At 51.3% G+C, this 19,718-nt stretch overlaps 1 protein-coding gene and 1 pseudogene across 1 annotated transcript; one reads left to right on the top strand and one right to left on the bottom strand.

Moving 5' to 3' along the window:
• Window positions 1–2,136: 2,136 nt before the first annotated feature.
• WRAP53 (WD repeat containing antisense to TP53) lies at window positions 2,137–19,235 on the bottom strand. Its single transcript, XM_075560868.1, has 11 exons — window positions 19,123–19,235; window positions 18,626–19,000; window positions 18,394–18,492; window positions 18,050–18,161; window positions 4,318–4,406; window positions 4,043–4,133; window positions 3,777–3,909; window positions 3,064–3,272; window positions 2,776–2,879; window positions 2,486–2,623; window positions 2,137–2,387 (listed from the first exon to the last, which is right to left on the bottom strand). The coding sequence occupies exons 2-11, from the start codon at window positions 18,997–18,999 to the stop codon at window positions 2,144–2,146; spliced, it is 1,593 nt and encodes a 530-aa protein (XP_075416983.1). The 5' UTR covers window position 19,000; window positions 19,123–19,235; the 3' UTR covers window positions 2,137–2,143.
• On the top strand, window positions 11,790–12,455 carry LOC142459372 (sorcin pseudogene; annotated as a pseudogene).
• Window positions 19,236–19,718: the final 483 nt, after the last annotated feature.

Below are 19,718 nucleotides of genomic sequence, written 5' to 3'. Positions count from 1 at the left end.
GACCCCGCCAAGGCCTAGGGGGCGGGGCACCAACTCCCCCAAAGTCTCTCACCCCCGGGGGGGACTGACTGCCTTGGCCTCTCTGGTTATTCCCCCCAATCACCCAGCGGCTGACGCCCCCAACCCCCGCTCCCACGCGGATCCCTTCCTGCTCTGCCTGCGCCCCGCTTTTGGAGAGGTGCTCAGCCCCTGAAGAGCCCTTGCAGGGGCTGCCGGCAGGCGCCCTGCACCTCCGGCCCACGCTCCAGCACCCCGGGATTTGGGAGGGGGCCTAGGTGAGGGAATGGAGAAGCCGGGGGCCGGGCGGGGGCGGCATGGGGCGCGGGACCAGGGGAGGAGGAAGGGGGCGCCGCGCCGGAGCCCCAGCCTCGCCGGGATTGAGGGCAGCGGGCTCCGGGAGGAAACCAGTCCCCAACCCGGGGAGGGGGAGTTAAAGGAGAGGCGGGGAGGGGGAGGCTGGTGGAGGGAAAAGCCGGAGCTGGAGCCGAGCGGGAGCGGGCGGCTGCGTCCCCAGCCCACGCCCCCCACACCTCCCTCACCTCCGCACCTCCGCCCGCCGCGCCTGCCCGCAGCCCTGCCGCGCCGGCTCTCACGCCCCTTTGTCTCCCCAGTCGCCGCTCGGCCCCGCGTCCACCCGTCCCCCTGCGGCCCTGGGATCGCCCGGGCGGCTGCGATCTTGCTGGCAGATCTCGAAGGGCGCTCGCTCGCTCGCCCGGCCCGCCCGGCGGAACCAAGCCCCTTTCCCTCCTGCAGCTACCTCCTCCTGCTGCTCCTTCCCCCCCAAACAACAGGGCTGCTCCCGGGAGGCCTGGGGAGAACGTCCATACCCCTTGGAAGCTGGGCACTTTGCAAAGAGTTGACGGGTCCCACTACCTGTGAGAGGTCAGAGGCCGAGGCCCAGATCCCCAGGGCGGGGGTGCAGACTAAGTGCCAGGGAGGCCCAGTGACTTGCCCAAGGTCACGCAGGGTCCTGCACGGGACCAGACCTGCAGTCAACCCCAGGGGGCTGGACGCCCCCTCCCCTCCCCGCCTCTTTGGTCACAGCCCCGCCCTCTCTGATCTCTGCGGGTCCAGTGGAGACCAGACTGGGGGTACACGCAGGCGCTCTCGGATGGCTGCGGGGAGATGCAGGACTGGGAGAGCGAAGTCCCAGTGCTCACTCGTCGGCCGGAAGGGCTGTTTCCAATTATCCTGGGGGAAGGGAGGACTTGCCTCCTTGGGTGTAAGAACCCCGGCTTTCAGCACCTCTGGGCAGAGGTGACATTCCTCCCCTTTGCTCCCGTGCCTCCACAGCCCTTCCATCCCTCCCTCTGTGAGGGGCCAAACTATGCCCCCCCCAACTTCAAGGCTGTCTCTCTTCAACCCCCCCTTCTGTGTTTGGCAAGGTGCTGGGGGAAGGAATCATTGTTCTGAACAACACACTCGGCCCCCACCCTCCACAAAGAACAGAAATGGAGAAACCAGAAAACGCGCGACAGCTGCTGAATTGAGTAGGGCCCTCGCCCCTGGCCTGCACCGCCCCACGGGGACGCTGACTGTGACGTGTGGTTCTCCGCACCTTTACTTTCATGTGTCCTTGACTCGGGCGACCGCTGGGCCGCCTGTCCCCTGGGGGAGTCCGTCCAGGGAGGAGGAGGTCCAGTGGCGCACCCCCCTCCCCGAGCTGAGTAATGGTCCCTCTGCCTCTGGGTGATGGTAAACAGTGTTGAGCGAGGAGGGAGCGGGTGTCTTGTCTATCGCTGTCTGCAGTCTCGCACAGTCACACCCAACAGTCTGACACGGCGCTCCTGCCCCTCCGCTCAGGTTCAGCCCTGCTCACCCTGACCCCTGCCGCCCCCACCTAGGGAGCGAGACTTCAAACAGGTTTCCCCTTCAGTTTACCAAGTTGCCTAGCAACCAGCCAGTCAATGGCATGAAGCCCCACCCCCACTCACTTGACTTCACACCAAGCTGAGCGGCCCTATTGGTTTCCCCCACTGACTTCCCCACAGCCCTACCTCTCCAACCCTGTTCAGACACAATATGCCAATGCCCACTGCTGCTGGGCAAGGGAACCCACTAGCCACCCCCTCCCTGGCCCCACTTCCATCATCCGCCCCACCCCCCAGAGATACACAGAGTCTAGTATCATAGCAAATCTGTTTTATATAAACTCAACCCCACTTCCCTCAGGCCCTCCCTGTCCCTTGTCCTGGTGACCCTCAGGAGTGCCGGCTTCTGGGTTCTCGCCACACCACCAGAGCTGAAGTTGGCTTTCCAGGTGGGCATGGCGCAGGGAGAGCAGGGGACGGTCCACCTCTTGCTCCCCTTCATCTCCGCTCTCCGTGGGTTCTGGAAACACACGCTGACCGGAGGCAGTGGCCAGCAGAGGCAGGCTGGGGTGCAGGCTGAAGAGAAAGGCAGGTGGGGCGTGTCAGCACCTGGAGGGCCCGGCTCACTCCCTTCTCAACCCACACCCTCAGATCTGCAGAAGGAAGCTCAGGACCTCACGCCATTGGTGCAGTCCCTTTGCGGCAGAAAGCTCAGTACTGGCTCCAGCGACCCATCGTCCTCTGCAGCCGCAGGGAGGTCCCACACGGAGACAGCCCCGCTGGTAGTGCCACTCACGAGGTACTGCCCGGTCCTGGGAGAGACGAGACCTGGTCCAGGGCTTGGGCCTGGAGGCATCACTGGTGGGGCAGGAACCCTGCACCCCTGTGCCTGGGACCCTACAGCTGGGCTCGGGCATTCCTTCCGGGCACTGGCCCTGGGTAGGGTTGAATCAAAGCCACTCACGGGTCCAGGTCAAAGTAGATGCGCTGATTGGTGGCCACCTCCCGTCTCAGAGACCACAGTGGGTGACTTGGCTGCCGGAGATCCCAGGTCAGGAGCTCAGCACTCTGACGACACAGAATGAGGGCCTGGAGTCCTCCCCTTCTGCCAGACAGCCTTGCTTCCCTTCCTGGCTGATAGCCACTTTGGTGGTTGAGGTCGACTTCCCCCAGCCCTGGTCCCCCAGCATCTCGCCAACTACAGCTCCACTCTTGACAAACTGCCCACAGATCTCAGGACGATCCCTCCTACCTTCCGAGCTCCTGAGAAGAGCAAGTTGCCATCAGGGTGAAAGCAGAGGTGGGTGATGCCCCCCTGGTGTCCCCCAAGCAAGGCGAGAGGGGAGCCGTCATCCCAAGCGTACAGACCCAGGGTGCGGCCGTAGGAGCCACAGGCGTAGAGGGGCTGTGCGGGGCTGAAGGCAATGCAAGAGATGATGCCACTCTGGCCCTGCTTCTTCACTGCAAGGGCGGGAACAAGAGGGACACAGAGAAGGCAGGGGCGTTACCCAGGCCAGTGAGAGGTGCCTCTGTCTTGTCCCCTGAGACAATGAGACCAGTCTCAAAGTCCCCTTACCCCAGTCACCACCAGTAGGACAGAGACCGCTGATAATCCCCAGATCCCCCACCCTGTCCCCTTTGGAGACCCCAATGCCCACACCCCGCTTACTCCCTTTCTAATCCCAGTTTTCCCTCTAAGCACTGGCGGGAAGCTGAGGACTACTGGAAAATGAATCCCACTTCCCTGCAGGGTTTCCAGAGATGCTAAGATGTTGGAGGCCATAAGGGCACAGCGGAAGCAGTGGCCCAGCTCTGCTCCCAGTTGGTGGGCCCAGGTTCAGTGTCTTCCCTTCTCTGCGATGGTTTTCTGCTCTGCCCGCTGTACATCAAATTGCCACCCAGTGCCCAGAAGACCCCTCGGCCGGTGGCGGTTCCCTTCCCTCCCTTGGAAGCACAGATGATTACCGAACGTTGGTCGAACCTCGCAGTCTCGGCCGGGCCGGGTGGTACAGAAGACACGCACAGTCCGGTTGAAGCCACAGAAGAGCTGGGAGCCATCCAGGGAGAAGCAGAGTGAATGAGCTGCTGTCAGTTCATCCTAGGAGGGGAGGGGCAGGAAAGGGTTGAAAACTCCAGCCCCCTCACTCCTTCCCCCCACCCTGTGCTCAAGGAAGGAAAACTGGGCCAGTAGGGGAGCTGGGTCCGTGCACAACAGGCTGGCAGGTCCCTACCAAGTGGTTGTAGGCTCGAAAAGAAGCCCGGAGTTCTCCAGTGAAGGCATCCCAGATGTGAACTGGGTTCTCTCGGCTGCTGCTGGCTACGCTGAGGGAGACACGGATACTGAGGCCTCAGTGCTGTTAAAGGAAGGGGAGGGGAGGAAGCCAACTGACCAGCCCTCTCAGCTTCCATCCGAAGGGTACACCAGCCTCCCTCCCCTCATGTGCATCCCCTGGCTGGTCCTGACTATCCCTTTGGAACTACAAGGTGCCCAAAGGGCACCACTTACTAGGAGGTGTCTGGCTGGGCTGAAGACATGAGAGAATACCAGCAGTAATCATAGATGGTGTCGCCTTCCTCCATTCGAAGGACGGGAGCCTAGACAACGATGGGGGGATGCTTACGTCACTCCGAGGGAAAAGGATTGAGAGCTGCAGTCCCCAGAGGTGTTATGACAGAGGGGGCACCACAGGCATCTAACCAGTAAGGAGACGGCAGGTGGGGTAAGTACAAAGAACAGAAACTGTATTGAATTGTTGACACGCCAACTCACAGGTAGGCCATCAAAAGCCACACAGATTCACCATTAGTCACCAAGCACCTAAGTAGGTACTACTTAATCCTCATTCAACAGTTAAAACAAATGGAGTTTTTTTTTTTAAACAAACACACCCACAACCCTTCCATATAGCTTGGGAAATAAAATACAAGGGGGTACCAAAAAAAATCAGAATTTTTTCCAAAGCTATGCATTTAAGTTTGTTTGGTAAAACAACCCTATCACCTTCAAAGTACTCTCCGTGACACTTCATACATTTGTCAAATCGTGATTTCCATTCTTGGAAACATTTTTCAAACTCATCTGTTGGGTTTTTTCTTCACCTCTTCTATGTCACTGAATCGCTGTCCTTTCATGTCCCTCTTCCTTCATGGAAAAGTCACACAGATCAAGGTCAGCTGAGTAAGGTGCGTGGGGCAAGAGGCGTGCTGTTCTTTGGCAAAATTTGGCACACTGAGATGACTGCGTGAGCAGACGCATTGTGAACGTGGTAAAACCAGTCCTCTGCCTGCCACAAAGCAGGCTTTTTTTGTGGCACACTGTTATGCAATCTCCTCAGAACCTCTAAATAGAAAGCTTGATTAATAGTCTGACCTGGTGGAATGAACTCCAAGGTGCACTAAGTCAGAGATGACATTTCGTCCCTTGGGGAAGTTGATAGACATCCAGAACGAGGTTTGTCATCAGTCGACATTTCACCTTCTTTGAAAGGAGAAAACCACTCATACACTTGAGTTTTTCCCATAGTGCTGTCCTTGTAAGCTGTGTTCAACGTCACAACAGTTTCTGTGGCATTTTTTCCAAACAGGAAACAATTTCTCAAGCCACACGCTGTTCTCTTAAACTGGCCATCACTAAAACGAGGTTTGAGCAAAATTGCTTTTACTAAAAAATTCACTGTGACCAGAAAGAACCTTCTCAGGGGATGCCACTGAGTGCACTAACTCAGAGGGAGTTGTTGGATGCTCGCCTAGCAGGAAAAATGCACACTAAGAAAGCTCCGCTTCGTCCAGCACAATTCCTTTTTTGGAGGGTTCCCCTTCCTATTTTATTGTTGTTGCTGTTAAGTGCCATTAAGTTGGTTTTGTTGTACAGCAAATCCACAGTGCAGACTAGAACTGCCCTGTAGAGCAGGGACCCTCAAACTTCTTAAACAGGGAGCCAGTTCACTGTCCCTCAGACCCGCTTTAAAAAAAACTATGAACAAATTCCTATGCACACAGCACATATCTTATTTTGCAGTAAAAAACCAAAACGGGGCAAAAACACCCGGCAGGCCAGATAAATGTCCTCGGTGGGCCACATGTGGCATGTGGGCCGTAGTTTGAGGACCCCTGCTGTAGAGCCTTGGTGGTAATAGCTGGTTATAAGTTGAGCTGCAAACTACAAAGTTCAAACCCACCAGGAGCTCCTTAGGAGAAAGGTGGGCTTTCTACTCCCGTAAAGGTTTACACTATTGGAAACTCACAGGGCCAGTTCTAACCTGTCCTATAGGGTTGCTATCAGTCAGCATCAACTCATGGCAGAGTTTAGATTTCTGGGTTGTTTTTTTTTAATCTTAATAGAAGTCTGACACTAGATCTGTCCTTGGCTCCAAAGGATTGGCGGTTGGTCGATTAACTGTTTAAACTACCAGGGATCCTTAAAGTATTAATTTCAATCATGAGACTCTCTTTTCCTATAGAAATCTCCCATCAGAGATGAACATTGCATCTCCTTAAGAGTATCTTTGGAGGGAAGAAGTGTACTTCTTATGCTGCAGGTCCTCAAACTCTCTCGAATCGCATCACACTTGATGTCCTCCTCAACAGTTGTTCCCGGGGCTCCGCTCTCTTTTGCTGATGCGTTTGCCTCTCACCCATGCACTTCACTACTGGAGAGACTGATTCCCCTTCTTCTCCCCACCATCTGCGAGGGTTGCTCTTCAGTGTCCCCTTGATGGGGTTATGGCTTTAGGAAGATTTTTTGATCAAACACTTGTGTCATTGTCTCATGGGGCAGTTACAGATGATTAAATCTCCTGGCCTTGAGCAGCGCAGACTACCTTCCATTATGTCACATGAACTATGTGTGATGAAATTGCCCTCGAGAATGTAACATACTGTAACTGCCTCCAGATATGCAATCTACTGTGTAATCCATCACTCTGGGTCCTAAACCCAATCACTTTTGAGAGATAAAAAGACCAAAACAGACATGGGGACAAATAGATAGCGGAAAACAAAAGCCCAGGCTTTTGGTGGCAGGTCTGGGGAAGGGGCTGCAGGCGCCATGTCGGGCCTCAAAGGTGGCAAGAAGCAGCCCCCGAAACAACCCCAGAAGCAGAACAAGGCGATGGACAAGGAAGAGAAGGCTTTCAGGCAGAAACAGAAGGAAGAACAAAAGAAACTGGAGGAGCTAAAGGCGAAGGCCTCGGGAAAGGGGCCCCTGGCCACAGGTAGAATTAAGAAATCAGGCAAAAAGTGAGCTGTTCTTGGTGGCTGAGGCAATGATGGCCCTCGATTCTGTTCCTGTGTAAACATCTGGATTCCCTGCTAGAACTTTTGTTGCCACTTATAGTTAGAATGAAGTGTTGTCTTGGAGGCTGCTGTACATTTAAGAATAATAAACTTTTATAAAAAAGAAGAAAGAAAAAAAAAACAAAGCCCAAACTCCAAGGAATGCCCAGGGTCACCAAGGAGGAAGGGACTGCTGTGCCTGAGACTGTGATTTGGACATTCAGTTCCCAGAATTGTGAGAAAAGCAATTTCTAGATGAAAGACTGGAAGTCCTAACAGGCCCCCAGGAGTCCCTGGGAGACACGGCTGGGGATCTGCTTCTCAAAGGTCATAGCCCTGGAAACCCTGTGAAGTCCAGGCAGTTGACCTAACTGCTGTCAAAAGGTTATACACCTGTAAAAATACGAAGTAACCAAAAGTTGTGACGGATAGAGTTACAACAATAGCAACAAAAGCTGAGCAGCTGCTCGTGGGATTCGGTTTCTTGGTTTGGAGAATAAGAACCACAGTATGAAAAAAATTTAAAAAGGAACCACAGAGTTGTACAGAACACCCTAGTCACCTGGTGAATCTGTGTTTGGCCCTACTTTCTACCTCTGGTTCAGTGCAGTGCCTGGGGTTTTAAAGCTTGCCGTGGCCATTCCAAGCCTACCAATTGGTTTCGATGAATTTGCCTGAAGAGAGGAAGAGGAGGAGTCAGGGATGTGAAGGTGTGGCTAATTGCCTCTGGGAACAACTCCTTTGTCTGAAGACTAGAACTGGAAGCCTGGCCGGCCTAGTTACCTAACATTTACATCAGCCGTTCTCAACCTGGGGTCATGAACCCCAAACAACCCTTTCACAGGGGTCGCTTAAGACCATCAGAAAACACATATTTCCGAGATGGTCTTAGGAACTGAGACACGGCTCCTCTATCCGTCTCCAGGCAGGTCTGCCCACATACAGATATGCCCACATGGCACGAACACTTACCCATGCTACACGACAAAACATTGATTTGTCATTAGAAATAAATATTTCACAATATATAATTACATATTGCTTTGTGATTAATCACTATGCTTCAATTATGTTCAATTGGTAACGATGAAAAGACATCCTGCATATCAGATATTTACATGACGATTCATAACAGTAGCAAAATGACAGTTATGAAGTACCAACGAAAATAATGTAATGGTTGGGGGTCACCACAACGTGAGGACCTGTATGAAAGGGTCGCGGTATCAGGAAGGTTGAGAACCACTGATTAAGACCAAAGTGTCTATAGAAGAATCCTAGTCAAAAGTGAGAAAATGCGGAACAGATTTTCAAATTCTCTTAGAATCCAGACCTGGAACCACGGAGACCAGATGAACCCCTAGTTTCTGCTAGAGTCAAATGCCCGGGCTTTGTGCACAGTACACACTTTACTAGATAATGCCAGACCTTTCTCAAAAGTCCTTAACTCAAGGTGACCTTCCACCAGCAGGGGGTTGAGTGTGCTGGCTGCTCTGTCCACTCTGGGCGTCGCTGGATTTTTTCATCTGTCTCAAACTGAAGGGTCTACAATGGTATTTCATTAGGATATCATTTGTTTTTCCCACATTACTAGTGAGAGTAAACATTTTTCTGGATGTCTCTGTAGGAGCCTTGGTGGGGGAGGGGGTGGCGTGGTGACACGTCAGGCCGTTCCTTGGGGTTGGCCATTAGAAACCATGACCAGCTCCCAGGGAGAAAGACTGGGTGGTCTCCTCCCGTAAACAAGGACAGTGTGGGACACGCACGGGGGCTGCTGAGCTGAGTTCCGAGCCACTCAGGTACACCTTTTTATAATCTCCGCCTGGTTCTCCACTGGATTGTTGGTCTTTTGCTCACAAAGATGTTAAAGTAATCTGGATATCGGTGCTTGTTCAGTTATGCCTGGGAGCCCAAAGGTGGCGTCTGTGTTCCTTACCTTCTCCCCCTGGCCTGGGGTGGCTCCACTTGGGTGTCCCCCAAGCCACTCAACCTCTGCCTGTCCTTTGACAACTCCAACACGCTGCTACTCTCGGGCTTCAGGTCCAGTGTTCCAACCTGGGACCCGAGTCCCTGCTTGGACTTAATGCTCTTCACCTCCCGGGTCCGACTCAATGCCAAGTCTCGCAACTCCACCTTACAAGTGTCTTAGGACTCTGCTTGTGCCCCTTCTTTCCCACTGCTCAGATTAAGATCCTGTTACGGGCCATTGCCTTCCTGTACACATTTCTACAAGTCCACACATGTGGGGGCTTCCCTGCTCCTCAACGCTCCAATCTGCCCGTGTTCCCCACAGGAAGGCCCTAGAGACCTGGTTGATGGGGAAGTCTGTGTGGCGGGCTCTCCTGCTGACGTCAGCCCAGTGACTCCTCAGAACTCTCAGTCCCCACTCTCTACCAACCTCCTGAGGCTCACTCGCTTCCTGGAAACCCCTACTCTCACCACCCCACGCCCCATGCCAACTCAACCACAGCTTCTCACATGCACTAGTCCCCAAATCGGGAATACCTTTCCTTTGGTTCCCCCAGCAACTCCTGGTTACATCCTAACCATCCCGCAGGTCTCTGACATGCCTCTGCACCAGCGAAGCCTTCCAGACCTCTTGAGCAAGGTGCCCTGCCGGGTCCTCCTGCCGCCCTCCATTCCACTCACCACCCAGTGTTTACTGCACAGCCAATGACTATGTGTTTTAATGAAGAAATGGCGATAGGAGACTGTTTAAGGTGCATAAGGCCCCAAATAGAGTACCTTCCACTGAAGTAGAGAGAGTGGAACAGAGAAGCGTGGGCGATTAGAAAGATTTGGAGGCTCCGGCTGGGATAAAGAGGTTAATTGGGTGTGGAGGGTCAGGGAAAAGATTAAATGATGAGGTTACCAATAGGGAAGGACTGGGGTCCAGAGGGAGGCTGGCTACCAGGGGCCAAAGTGTTTGAGTGAAGGGAACCGATGGCATGGACTCACCGGGGAGCGGTTTCACACACCTGAAAGGACAATGGTCGGACTTAGCATTTCATTAGGGGGACAACCCTCCCTCCCAGCATGAGACCGGAAGAGCCCACAGAGGACAAGGGCTCCACCTCCACAGCCAAGGAACAGAGGGAAGAAAAGCCCTCAGTGGCCAGAGGGTCGGGGAAGGAGCTAAGGAGCTGGAAGGAGGAGTTCTCACACACAGGATCGAGGCTTACTCATGGTTCCCAGAGGTGGGAGGGAGGGAGAGCCAGAGTGCCTCAGCCTGGAGGGCACCAAGCATTCCTTAAGGGTGATGGCATCACTCGGGAAGACAGAGGGGTGATAGCTGTACGGCATCACAAACAGAAGCAACGTCACTGAATCGTGCAAGTGAAAGAAGCTGAATGGGTAAATGCTCACGGTATATAATCAAAAAGATACGATTCGCACAATGGGCGAGAAGAAAGACCAGAGAGGGACCGATGCACCTGACTTCAGCCCCCGGTGAAGATGACTGCAAGGACTGTGGACAGCCACAAGGGGGACACGTCTGTCTGTCTGTCTGTCTGGGAGAAGCACAGCCAGGATGCTCCTCAGAGGCGAGGATGGCGGACTTGGTCTCTCGGACTTTGATGAGTCCCTGGAAAAGGACATCACGCTTGGCAAGGTAGGAGATCCTCGATGGCATGGGTTGGCACACAGTGGCAGCAACAGGCCCAAGCGTCCCACTGCTTGTGAGGATGGCACAGCCGGGCAGGGCTTCCCTCTGCTCGTCACAGGGTTGCGGATTCAGAGTCGACTCACTTGATGGCACTTCACCACATCTTTTTTTTTTTAATCATTTTATTAGGGGCTCCTACAACTCTTATCACAATCCATACATGCATCAATGGTGTAAAGCACATTTGTACATTCATTGCCCTCATCATTCTCAAAACAGTTGCTCTCCACTTAAGCCCCTGGCATCAGGTTCTCATTTTTTCCCTACCCTCCTTGCTCCCCCCTCCCTCATGAACCTTGGATAATTTATAAATATTTTGTCATATCTTTCCACGTCTGATGTCTGCCTTCACCCACTTTTCTGTTGTCCGTCCCCCAGGGAGGAGGTCACATGTAGATCCTTGTAATCGCCTCCACCCCCTTTTTAAGTTTGTTTTAACCACTATGTTTATTAAAATGTTTGTTTTGACAATAAGAAACAGGTTCCAGAAAGCTCTGGAAAGAAGGAAAACAGAAGCTGAGAAATTATAATGGGAAGAACAAAAGTATATTTCAAAACTAACTCCCCCATGTCATGTCCCCACCTCTATAAATGTTAAGATGCCCTGGTCGAGCGGTGGGCTATAGGTTGGGCTGCAAATTACAAAGTCGCCGGTTCAAAGTCGCCAGATATAAGAACGACTGAGAAATAATGTCTGACCCAAGATACTAATCTTTTTTATTGGGGTAAAAATATATGTGGCAAAACCCCTGCCAACTCAGCAATTTCTACCCGGTCAATCAAGTGACTTGATATTCATCATGTTATACAACCATCACCCCTATTCCTCTCCAAATGGTCCTACAACCTTGAATAGGACCTAAATGTCCCCAAAGCAACGACTCCCCCCAACCCCTCCTGCTCGCCCTTGCTAATCATTAATCAGCGTTGCTCTCTGTTAAGTTTGCCTATTTCACACAGGCCGGCTCATACAATACCCCGGGGTACTTCTTGTAAAATCGCTCCTAAAAAAAGGCCCAACCCTGAGCATAGGCACCATGTCGTACCCCGGACACCCAGGCGGCGGAGGAGCAGGCGGCAGCTTCTACCCAGGCGAGTACGGAGGGGCGCCCAGAGGGCCTGCGTTTCCCGGACAAACTCAGGACCCGCTCTATGGCTACTTTGCTTCCGTCGCCGGACAGGATGGGCAAATCGATGCAGACGAGTTGCAGAGATGTCTCACCCATTGCCGGTGGCTACAAACCTTTTAACCTGGAGACATGTCAGCTGATGGTTTCTATGCTGCATAGAGACATGTCTGGCACAATGGGTTTCACTGAATTTAAAGAACTCTGGGCTGTACTGAACGGCTGGAGACAGCACTTCATCAGCTTCGACAGCGATCGAAGTGGCACCTCAGGAATTGCAGAAGGCTCTGACGATGATGGGATTCCGGTTGAGTCCCTAGGCTGTGAACTCAATTGCAAAAAGGTACAGCACCAATGGGAAGATCACCTTTGATGACTGCATCGCCTGCTGTGTCAAACTCAGGGCGCTCACAGACAGCTCTCGAAGACGGGACAAGGCCAGCAAGGTGTTGTGAACTTCCCATACGATGACTTCATTCAGTGTGTCATGAGTGTCTAAATCAAGAGGAGCTGCGTGGCCACTCGACATTCCTCCTGGGCTCTCCTGTCGTCCTCCTCAGCCGTGTGTACACTTAGGTCGCCATGTATCAGCAACAGCTTGTAAAAGTTTATGTACTGCTTCAGTTTTGTGTGTAGTTTTGATAATAAATTCTTTGGAATTTAAGTAATCCACAACCATGACTATCATACCATTTTGAACTTCCTGGAGCCACCGTCAGTCATGTCAGCCAGCCACGCCTTATTTTCTTGCTAATGCACTTTCTTGTAGACCTAAGTATGCAGATGTTTAAGGAGTATTATATATATTTTTACTGTAATATTTTAAAAACCTAGATGACTGCTGTTGTCAGCTCCCAGAGGGGCTTTTGCAAGTCATGCTGTGTGGAGAATCCCTGTCTGTGCTCACTCCCGTTCCTCGGGGGTCACCGGAGCGTGTACTTGAGTGGACGCTGAGTTAAGTCGGAAGGCGTACAGGTGTCTTCACAGGTGAGTGAGTGGACAAGGAACCAGAGTGATTATTTTCTGCCTCTTTAAAGCCTATTGAATAACTTGAATGGTAAATACTGCCTGTCAATGAGTCCCTCTTGGGCATCTTCCAGGTAGATTTTTAATATACTTTGAATTCTCAGTACAGTATGAGTTTACCTACTTAGAAAATTGATAGAAAAAGACTAAAGGAATATTTGAAACCTGTTTTGTGGTTAACTGGAATTTAAGTGACTTGACTTTGTCCATTTCAATATTTCTTACTTCTCTACAATGATTTCCTTTTAAAATCAGAAGATAACTAATTTTTAAAATATCAGTACATCCATTTGTAATGTGCACTTTGCTCACACTTATCTCTTAAAAATACAATGCAGGAGGACTGGAAAGAGTGTACCCAAAATTTGAGGTGGTTATTGCTGGGAGTTAGGATCATGGTTTGTTTTTTTTCTTTCCTCTTACTATGTTTCCAACTTTTCTCTGATAAGAGGTATTACTTTCATAATAGAAGGAAAAAGGAACTTTAACCACAGACTTTGGAGTTGGACCTGGATTCCTGTCCAGGCTGTGCCTCCCGTTAAGGGTATTCCCTGCTCGTGGCAGGTGGTCTTGGGTCCCGGTCTTCTCCACTGTGAACAGGGTAGCTGTGAACTGTAACACAGCGTTGGCATGAACACGTGCCAACAATATCTGTTTAACTAAAACTGATTGGGCAGCTTTCTTTTCCAAGAAAGTTGAACAGATGAAAATGAAGTTGGTCTACATACAGTCTCCTTGCCCAGAGTGTATCCAATGTATTTTAAAAGTAAAAATATATGAGCATTATCAATGAAATAAATGATCAACTGGTTGTCAGTCAAAAAAAAAGGCCCAACCCTGCAAAATAAACACATGAAAGCGCTTGCTGAAGATTAACTCACAATGTAAAACTCCTGGAAACAAGCAAAATGTCCAAATCAGGGATGTAGTTAAGAGAAGTACCATCGGCGCACAGTGCAATGATCAGACACCATGAAATGGTGACGACGAAGACTGAGCATCCCCCAAAACCCAAACCATTTAGAGTACAACTCCAGGGAATAACGCAATGTACAAAGCTGCCTAGTCCATGATTCAGCCCCAAAGACCCAGACCCACGGCCGTCAAGTCAATTCCCATTCATAGGGAGCGGGAGACTCGCTCACCTTGCTCCCAAAGGGCAGCTGGTGCACTTGAACCGCCAACGTGGAGCTCAGCAGTCCAACGTGTATGCCTGACAGTGTGAGCAGGGCTCTGTGTACATGATTACAACCACCCAAAAAGCTGCCGGAACTGGGCCAGAGGTGGTAAGAAGTTGAGAAAAACTCAAAAGGCTGATTTTTCAAACGCAGTTGGCAGCAGGGACTGGTTTTTCCTCTTTTAACATTCCCAGGTCTCTTCCCCGCCATTGATGCGATAGATAGCAAGTCTCCCACAGTGCCCGGGCCTGAAGCCATTTCTCTGCTCCCGAATGCTTTCAAAATGGTTGCACCATGCCCACCCGGTCCTGATGCCCACTGATGTCTGGTTCCAGGACCCAGGACCCAGACATTTCTTGCAGAGAACTCATATCTGCAGCTCGCCAGGCTTCTGATCAAATGGAACTACGGGTCTGGTCCATGGACAGGGCAACCCTGGGAACTGGACACCCTTATTCTTTGGAAGCCACCAAGACTCGTCGCCATTGACCTCAAACACTAGAGAAGACCTAGTCTTCTGGGTCATCCCTGATCATGTCTTGTGTCATTCTATACTCCCCTTCATCTGCCCTAATCCTACACATACCCCTTTGCCCTCCACCTCCCTGAATGATTCCTCCTCTGGGTTCCATCAACTTCCTTGGTTCTCATCCCCTTCTGTCCATTCACCCACGTGGGCCTGACACTGACTGTCTCCTGGCAGTCTCTCACGCCTACTTCTCACCCTCCTTCCTCAGTAGACCCCAAGGTCAGGAGGTGGGTAAGTACCAACCTTGTTCTCCAAGGTTATTTTCAAACCTTTCACCTCCCCAAGCTACAGTTTCCTGAAGCTCTGTCCCTCGGACTGCCTGTCTGTCCTCTTTTTGTCATCCTCCCTCATTCACTGAGACGCTGCCCCTGGTTCCACCTCTCTCCCCACAGACTGCTGGCTAAAGTCCTGCTTCCTTTCACCACCTGTCGCCCACCCCCACGGAGCCTTTGCACAGGCTGCTCTGCAGCCCCTCGCGTTCTTCCTCAGACATTTACATCGCTCCTTCCCCCGGTGTCTTCAGGTCTCTGTTCAGAGGTCATCTCAATATTGAGGTCAATCCCTGGTCAGCCTTTTTAAACCTGCAGTTCTCCCTGCCCCCATTCTCTTCTCTGCTGTTATTCTCCAAGGCATTTGGCAGATATATATTTGGAGATATTAGATATATATACTTGGCTCTTTCTCTATCGTCTGCTCCCATAGAAGCTTCTTGAGGACAGGGACTACTGTACATTTCCTTCCTCAACTAATTCCCAGGATCTCAAAACAGTGCCTACTGGGTAAGAATGTGCTTGACAGAATTCTGTGGAATGAATGACATAACGAAAGAACAAAGGAACCTGTTTTGAGAATGATGAGGGCAACAAATGTACAAATGTGCTCGACACAATGGATGGATGGATTATGATGAGTTGTATGAGCCCCCAATAATATGATTTTTAAAAAAACGGAGTCATCCAGTACCCTGGCCCCTCTCAGGGCCCTCACACTCCCTCAGTCACCACTGCCAGGGTCACGTCCTGGGCTGAGGCATCACCAGCCATGGTACATTTCAACTTCAATTTCACACCATTATCTCTGACCCAGCTAGTTCCCGGGCTCAGTCATTCCCTATAAATACTCAGCTCCATTGAAAACATACTGACGAAGAAGCAAATACACAGAAACCAAAGATTAGAAGTGGTTACCAAGAGAGGAAGGGGGAGGGGCTATTATTTAGACGGACTGAGTTTGTTGATGATGGTAGAACAATTTGAAAAGTGTAGCATCAATGGTTACATAACATGAAAAAATGCCACTGGTGCCATTGAATTGTATATGTGGAGACTGTCGAATTGATGGACATTTTGTGGTGTATATTTTCACAAGACACACGCACAAACTAACCAAACACACTACATTTACAATTCATATCCTTGTGCCATTTGGATTCTGGCTCGTCAATATGAGCATGTATAAGCAACCTTGTATTTTTCTCAACAAACTCCAACTATTCTTTCTTTTTCCTGCCCTTATTCAACTAACACAGAGACCTCTCACTGCCATTGAATCAATTCCAACTCCCAGCAGACCTAAAGGGCAGAGTCAACCTTTCCCTGGGGGTTTCCTATGGGAGTAGAAAGCCTCACTGTGGCAGGTGATTTCGAACTGTCAACCTTGCAGTTAGTAGTCTATCTAGTAACCCACGATGCCACCAGGGCTCCTTTACACTAGTGCTTACTGAGTACTGAACCTTATGCAAAAAACACACACAATAACTCAAGACACTATATGCCCAGGACTGTTTCAAGTCCTATACATCAACTCTTTTCAATTCTCACAACAGCTGTCTGAGAGTCAGGTGCTATTCTTCTACACATAGAGAAACCAAACTGCTAGGCAAAGTGTGCAACCAAGCTAACTGGCCTCACTTGAACCGGATGGTGTTACAGCCCAAATTGAGTCCCAGCCCCGCCCACCTCCCCAAGCCCATCCCAAAAAAGGCTGAAACCCTACCCCCTAAGTGCTTTTGACTTTGCTTGAAAATAGGGTCTTTCACAAATCTCTTGAGTCAGTAACGGGATTGATGGTTCCTTGGGGGTATGGCAGGTAAGGCTGGGGGGAAATAGGGAGTACAAGAATGATGACGATGTTCTAAAACTGATTGTGTGATGACTGTACAACTCTTCTTGATATGACTCAACTATATTGAATTGTATGTGTGAATTATATGCCAATAAAATTTAGAAGACCCTATTGGTATCCGTTAGCATGAGAGGGGTGGGTCCTAATTCACTTATGAGTGGCATCTTTCTAAAAGACAGTTAAAACCCTACATTTCATGGCTTCTAACCTGTCCTCACTTATCCTACACTACTTTCCTCCTCCACTGGCCCAGTCCAGCCACCCAGCTTTTTTCTGTTAAGCACCCCAAACTCGTTCCCGTGCTAAGTCTATCACGATCCTTTGAGAAGGCACTTTCATCGCTCTTCACCAAGCTGGTCCCTATCATCCTACTGGTCTGGGCTTGCCAGACAAAAAGGAGGTTTTCTGCTCTCCTACACAGTTACTGTCTCAGAAGCTCACAGAGGTCGTTCAACCCTGTCCTACAGGCTCGCCATGAACTGGAATCAGCAGTGAGTTTTTTGGAATTTGATAGGGTTGCTATGAGTCAGAACGGATTCAGTGGCAGTGAGTTTGGTTTAGTCTCAGCCCTGGCTCAGGTGTCCCCACAGGCCTCTCTCCAACAACATTAATTCAACTGCCACCTCCAGTGAATCGCTCTTCGATCTATTGACTTCCTTCATAGCATGTATATAACCCGTAGAGATCCCGATTACGGATTGGTTTGGGTCAATCTCCCACCCAAGAAGGCAAACCAGTTCTTCATCTGCCTTGTTCACTTCCTCCCAGTACCAAACACGTTGATGGGCACACTGGCTTCACTGCCGTCAAGTGGATTCTGACGCATAGCAACCATTACAGATATTCAATAAATATCTGTGCATAAATTAAAGACAGCCATGAGAAATCCACTCATTTTTTGTGGCTAAAAAACCCCAAAACTGTTACCAGTCTTAGAAACTCACAGGGAATTCGATATGAAACCCAGTGGGTTTCCAAAACTGTGAAGTGTTTCTGGGAGTAGAAAGCCCCATCTTTCTCCCTGGGAGTTCCTGGTGGTCTTGAACTGCCAACTATACGGGTGGCAGCCCTATGTGTAACTAATGCACCCCCAGGGCTTGTGATAAGTACGTATGTGTGTATATGTATAGATGTATACATCTCTTTAAATACTTCAGAATTGAGGGCAGAACATGCAACATAAAGTTCACAGTACAGAAGAATTCCATTTGTGAACAGGAGACCTGTCCACCTAAATGGAAATCATTCAATGTCAAGGTTTCTGAAGAAGACAAGGTATCTGACGAAGAGGCCAAGTGAGCCAGGGCCCTTACCATTTCTGTACAGTCCGGCTGCTCATCCTCACTATAGAGCTGGGAAGGCAGGTTATAAATTCGTAAGATGTTATCAGCACTATTGGTCAGGATGCAAGAACCATCGGGGGCCCTAGAAGGAGAAGGGGGTCAGGAGACTGGGTAGCACATCATTAGAACCCCCCCCCCAGCTCTTGAGGGAGGTGGATGGCACAAAGTCTCTATGAAATTGCAGCCCAGTCTGGAAGGGGATTCTTCGTCTGCCCCTCACCTACCTTAACCAGGTCCTTCACCCAGAGAGCTGGGGGTGTCTCCAGGTGACAATCCTGGGGTGATTACCTCCCTATCCCAATACCCTCACTTACCACTTACAGCCTTTCAAAAAGTTCTCTGGTTGGGTGCTAAACTCTGACCAGGAACCACTGAGAAATCGAGGTGGCTTTGAGAAGCTGTAGGTCCAAGAGCTGCAAGAGACAACCACACAGGGTCGCCAGAGCAAAGAGGAAGTGGGCCTGGGGCCTTGGGTGAGACGAGCATAGCGCTTCTCTCTCACTCGCAGCCTAGACTCTAGGGACAACTCGACGCTCGCTTACTTACATGCTTCCCTCATCCTCTACTGCTGGTTCCTCAGACACACCTTCCATGGCTTCTCCAGGCTCCAACTCTGACCCGTTCGTTTCTTCCACAGGAAGGCTGGCATTTTCCGGGTCTTGCTGCTCGGTTCGGGGGCTCAACTCACTAGGAGTGCCAGTAACCCCCGTTTCCAAGAGAGTGGCGGGAGACACTTCCTCACCCGGTTCCAGGGCCCCAGATGAGATAGTTATGGGGTCCGGGGATGTCCTGAGGGGATTGTCCCCGTCGGGTCCCGGTGGCAGTAGTTCAGGGTCCGCATTCCTGTCCTCCGGGGAAGCTGGGGCCTGAACTGCAGGTAGGCAGTCCGGGGTTAACGGCTGCGCCTCCAGGGTCTTCATGCTGCAGAGAAAGCGCGGCAGACATGGGCCCTCCAGCCGACAACCTTGTTCGCTCGGCTACAGGCTGCGACCTGGGCAGCCTCGGGACCCGCAGGGAGCCAGGCTGCGACTGGAGACACCCACCTGTGCTTGCCTTCCTCTTCCGGGAGGGGGCAGACGACTCCAGCCGGGGAGCCAGCCGACGCGACCTACCGAGTAGAAAGCACCGCGCCGCTCAGCTCCGCCGGGCTCTACACACCACTTGCTCTCGCGGGGGTTAGACTCGGCTTCCTATTGGGCGTCCAGCAGAGACCCACCATTCGATTGGGCCTCGGCCGCCCAGCTCAGATTTCGCGGGAGCTACGCTGGAGGGGTGGGGCGAGAACAGGAGACCACAGGTCTGGCGTACAGTTCCCGGCAACTCGGGCCCTCAATGGCTGCTGGGAGTTGTAGTCTAAAGCCATTGAACGCTGGCCTCAATGGCTGCTGGGAGTTGTAGTCTAAACCCCTCGTCCTGGGCCTGAGCGCCCGCGCTCCCCGGGCCGCCTCCGGCGTTCGTCTGCAAGCCTAAAGCACCTACCCCACCTCACCTGCAGTGGGCGCCAGGACTGCGCTTGATTTTATAGTCCTTGGACTTTTGCCTCTCATTGGTTAGATTCCTCTGTTCTTTCTCTGTAATTAATTCAATAAACATTTGTTATTGAACTCCTAGAGGCCTGGGGCGTAGTGAGTTATGCAAT

Source organism: Tenrec ecaudatus, chromosome 10, assembly GCF_050624435.1.
Source record: "Tenrec ecaudatus isolate mTenEca1 chromosome 10, mTenEca1.hap1, whole genome shotgun sequence".
NCBI classification, from domain to species: domain Eukaryota; kingdom Metazoa; phylum Chordata; class Mammalia; order Afrosoricida; family Tenrecidae; genus Tenrec; species Tenrec ecaudatus.
Note: the sequence above shows the minus strand (reverse complement) of the source record. Positions and strands in the feature narration are given on the sequence as shown.

Excerpts from the sequence above, each read along its gene's own strand:
- WRAP53 (XM_075560868.1), bottom strand. The coding sequence starts at position 18,999 with ATGAAGACCCTGGAGGCGCAGCCGTTAACCCCGGACTGCCTACCTGCA. Across the intron at positions 18,162-18,393 it reads TTTTTGAAAGGCTGTAAGTG|GGCCCCCGATGGTTCTTGCA; the intron begins GTAAGTGAGGGT and ends TTCTCCTTCTAG. Across the intron at positions 2,880-3,063 it reads TCTTCTCAGGAGCTCGGAAG|AGTGCTGAGCTCCTGACCTG; the intron begins GTAGGAGGGATC and ends CTGTGTCGTCAG.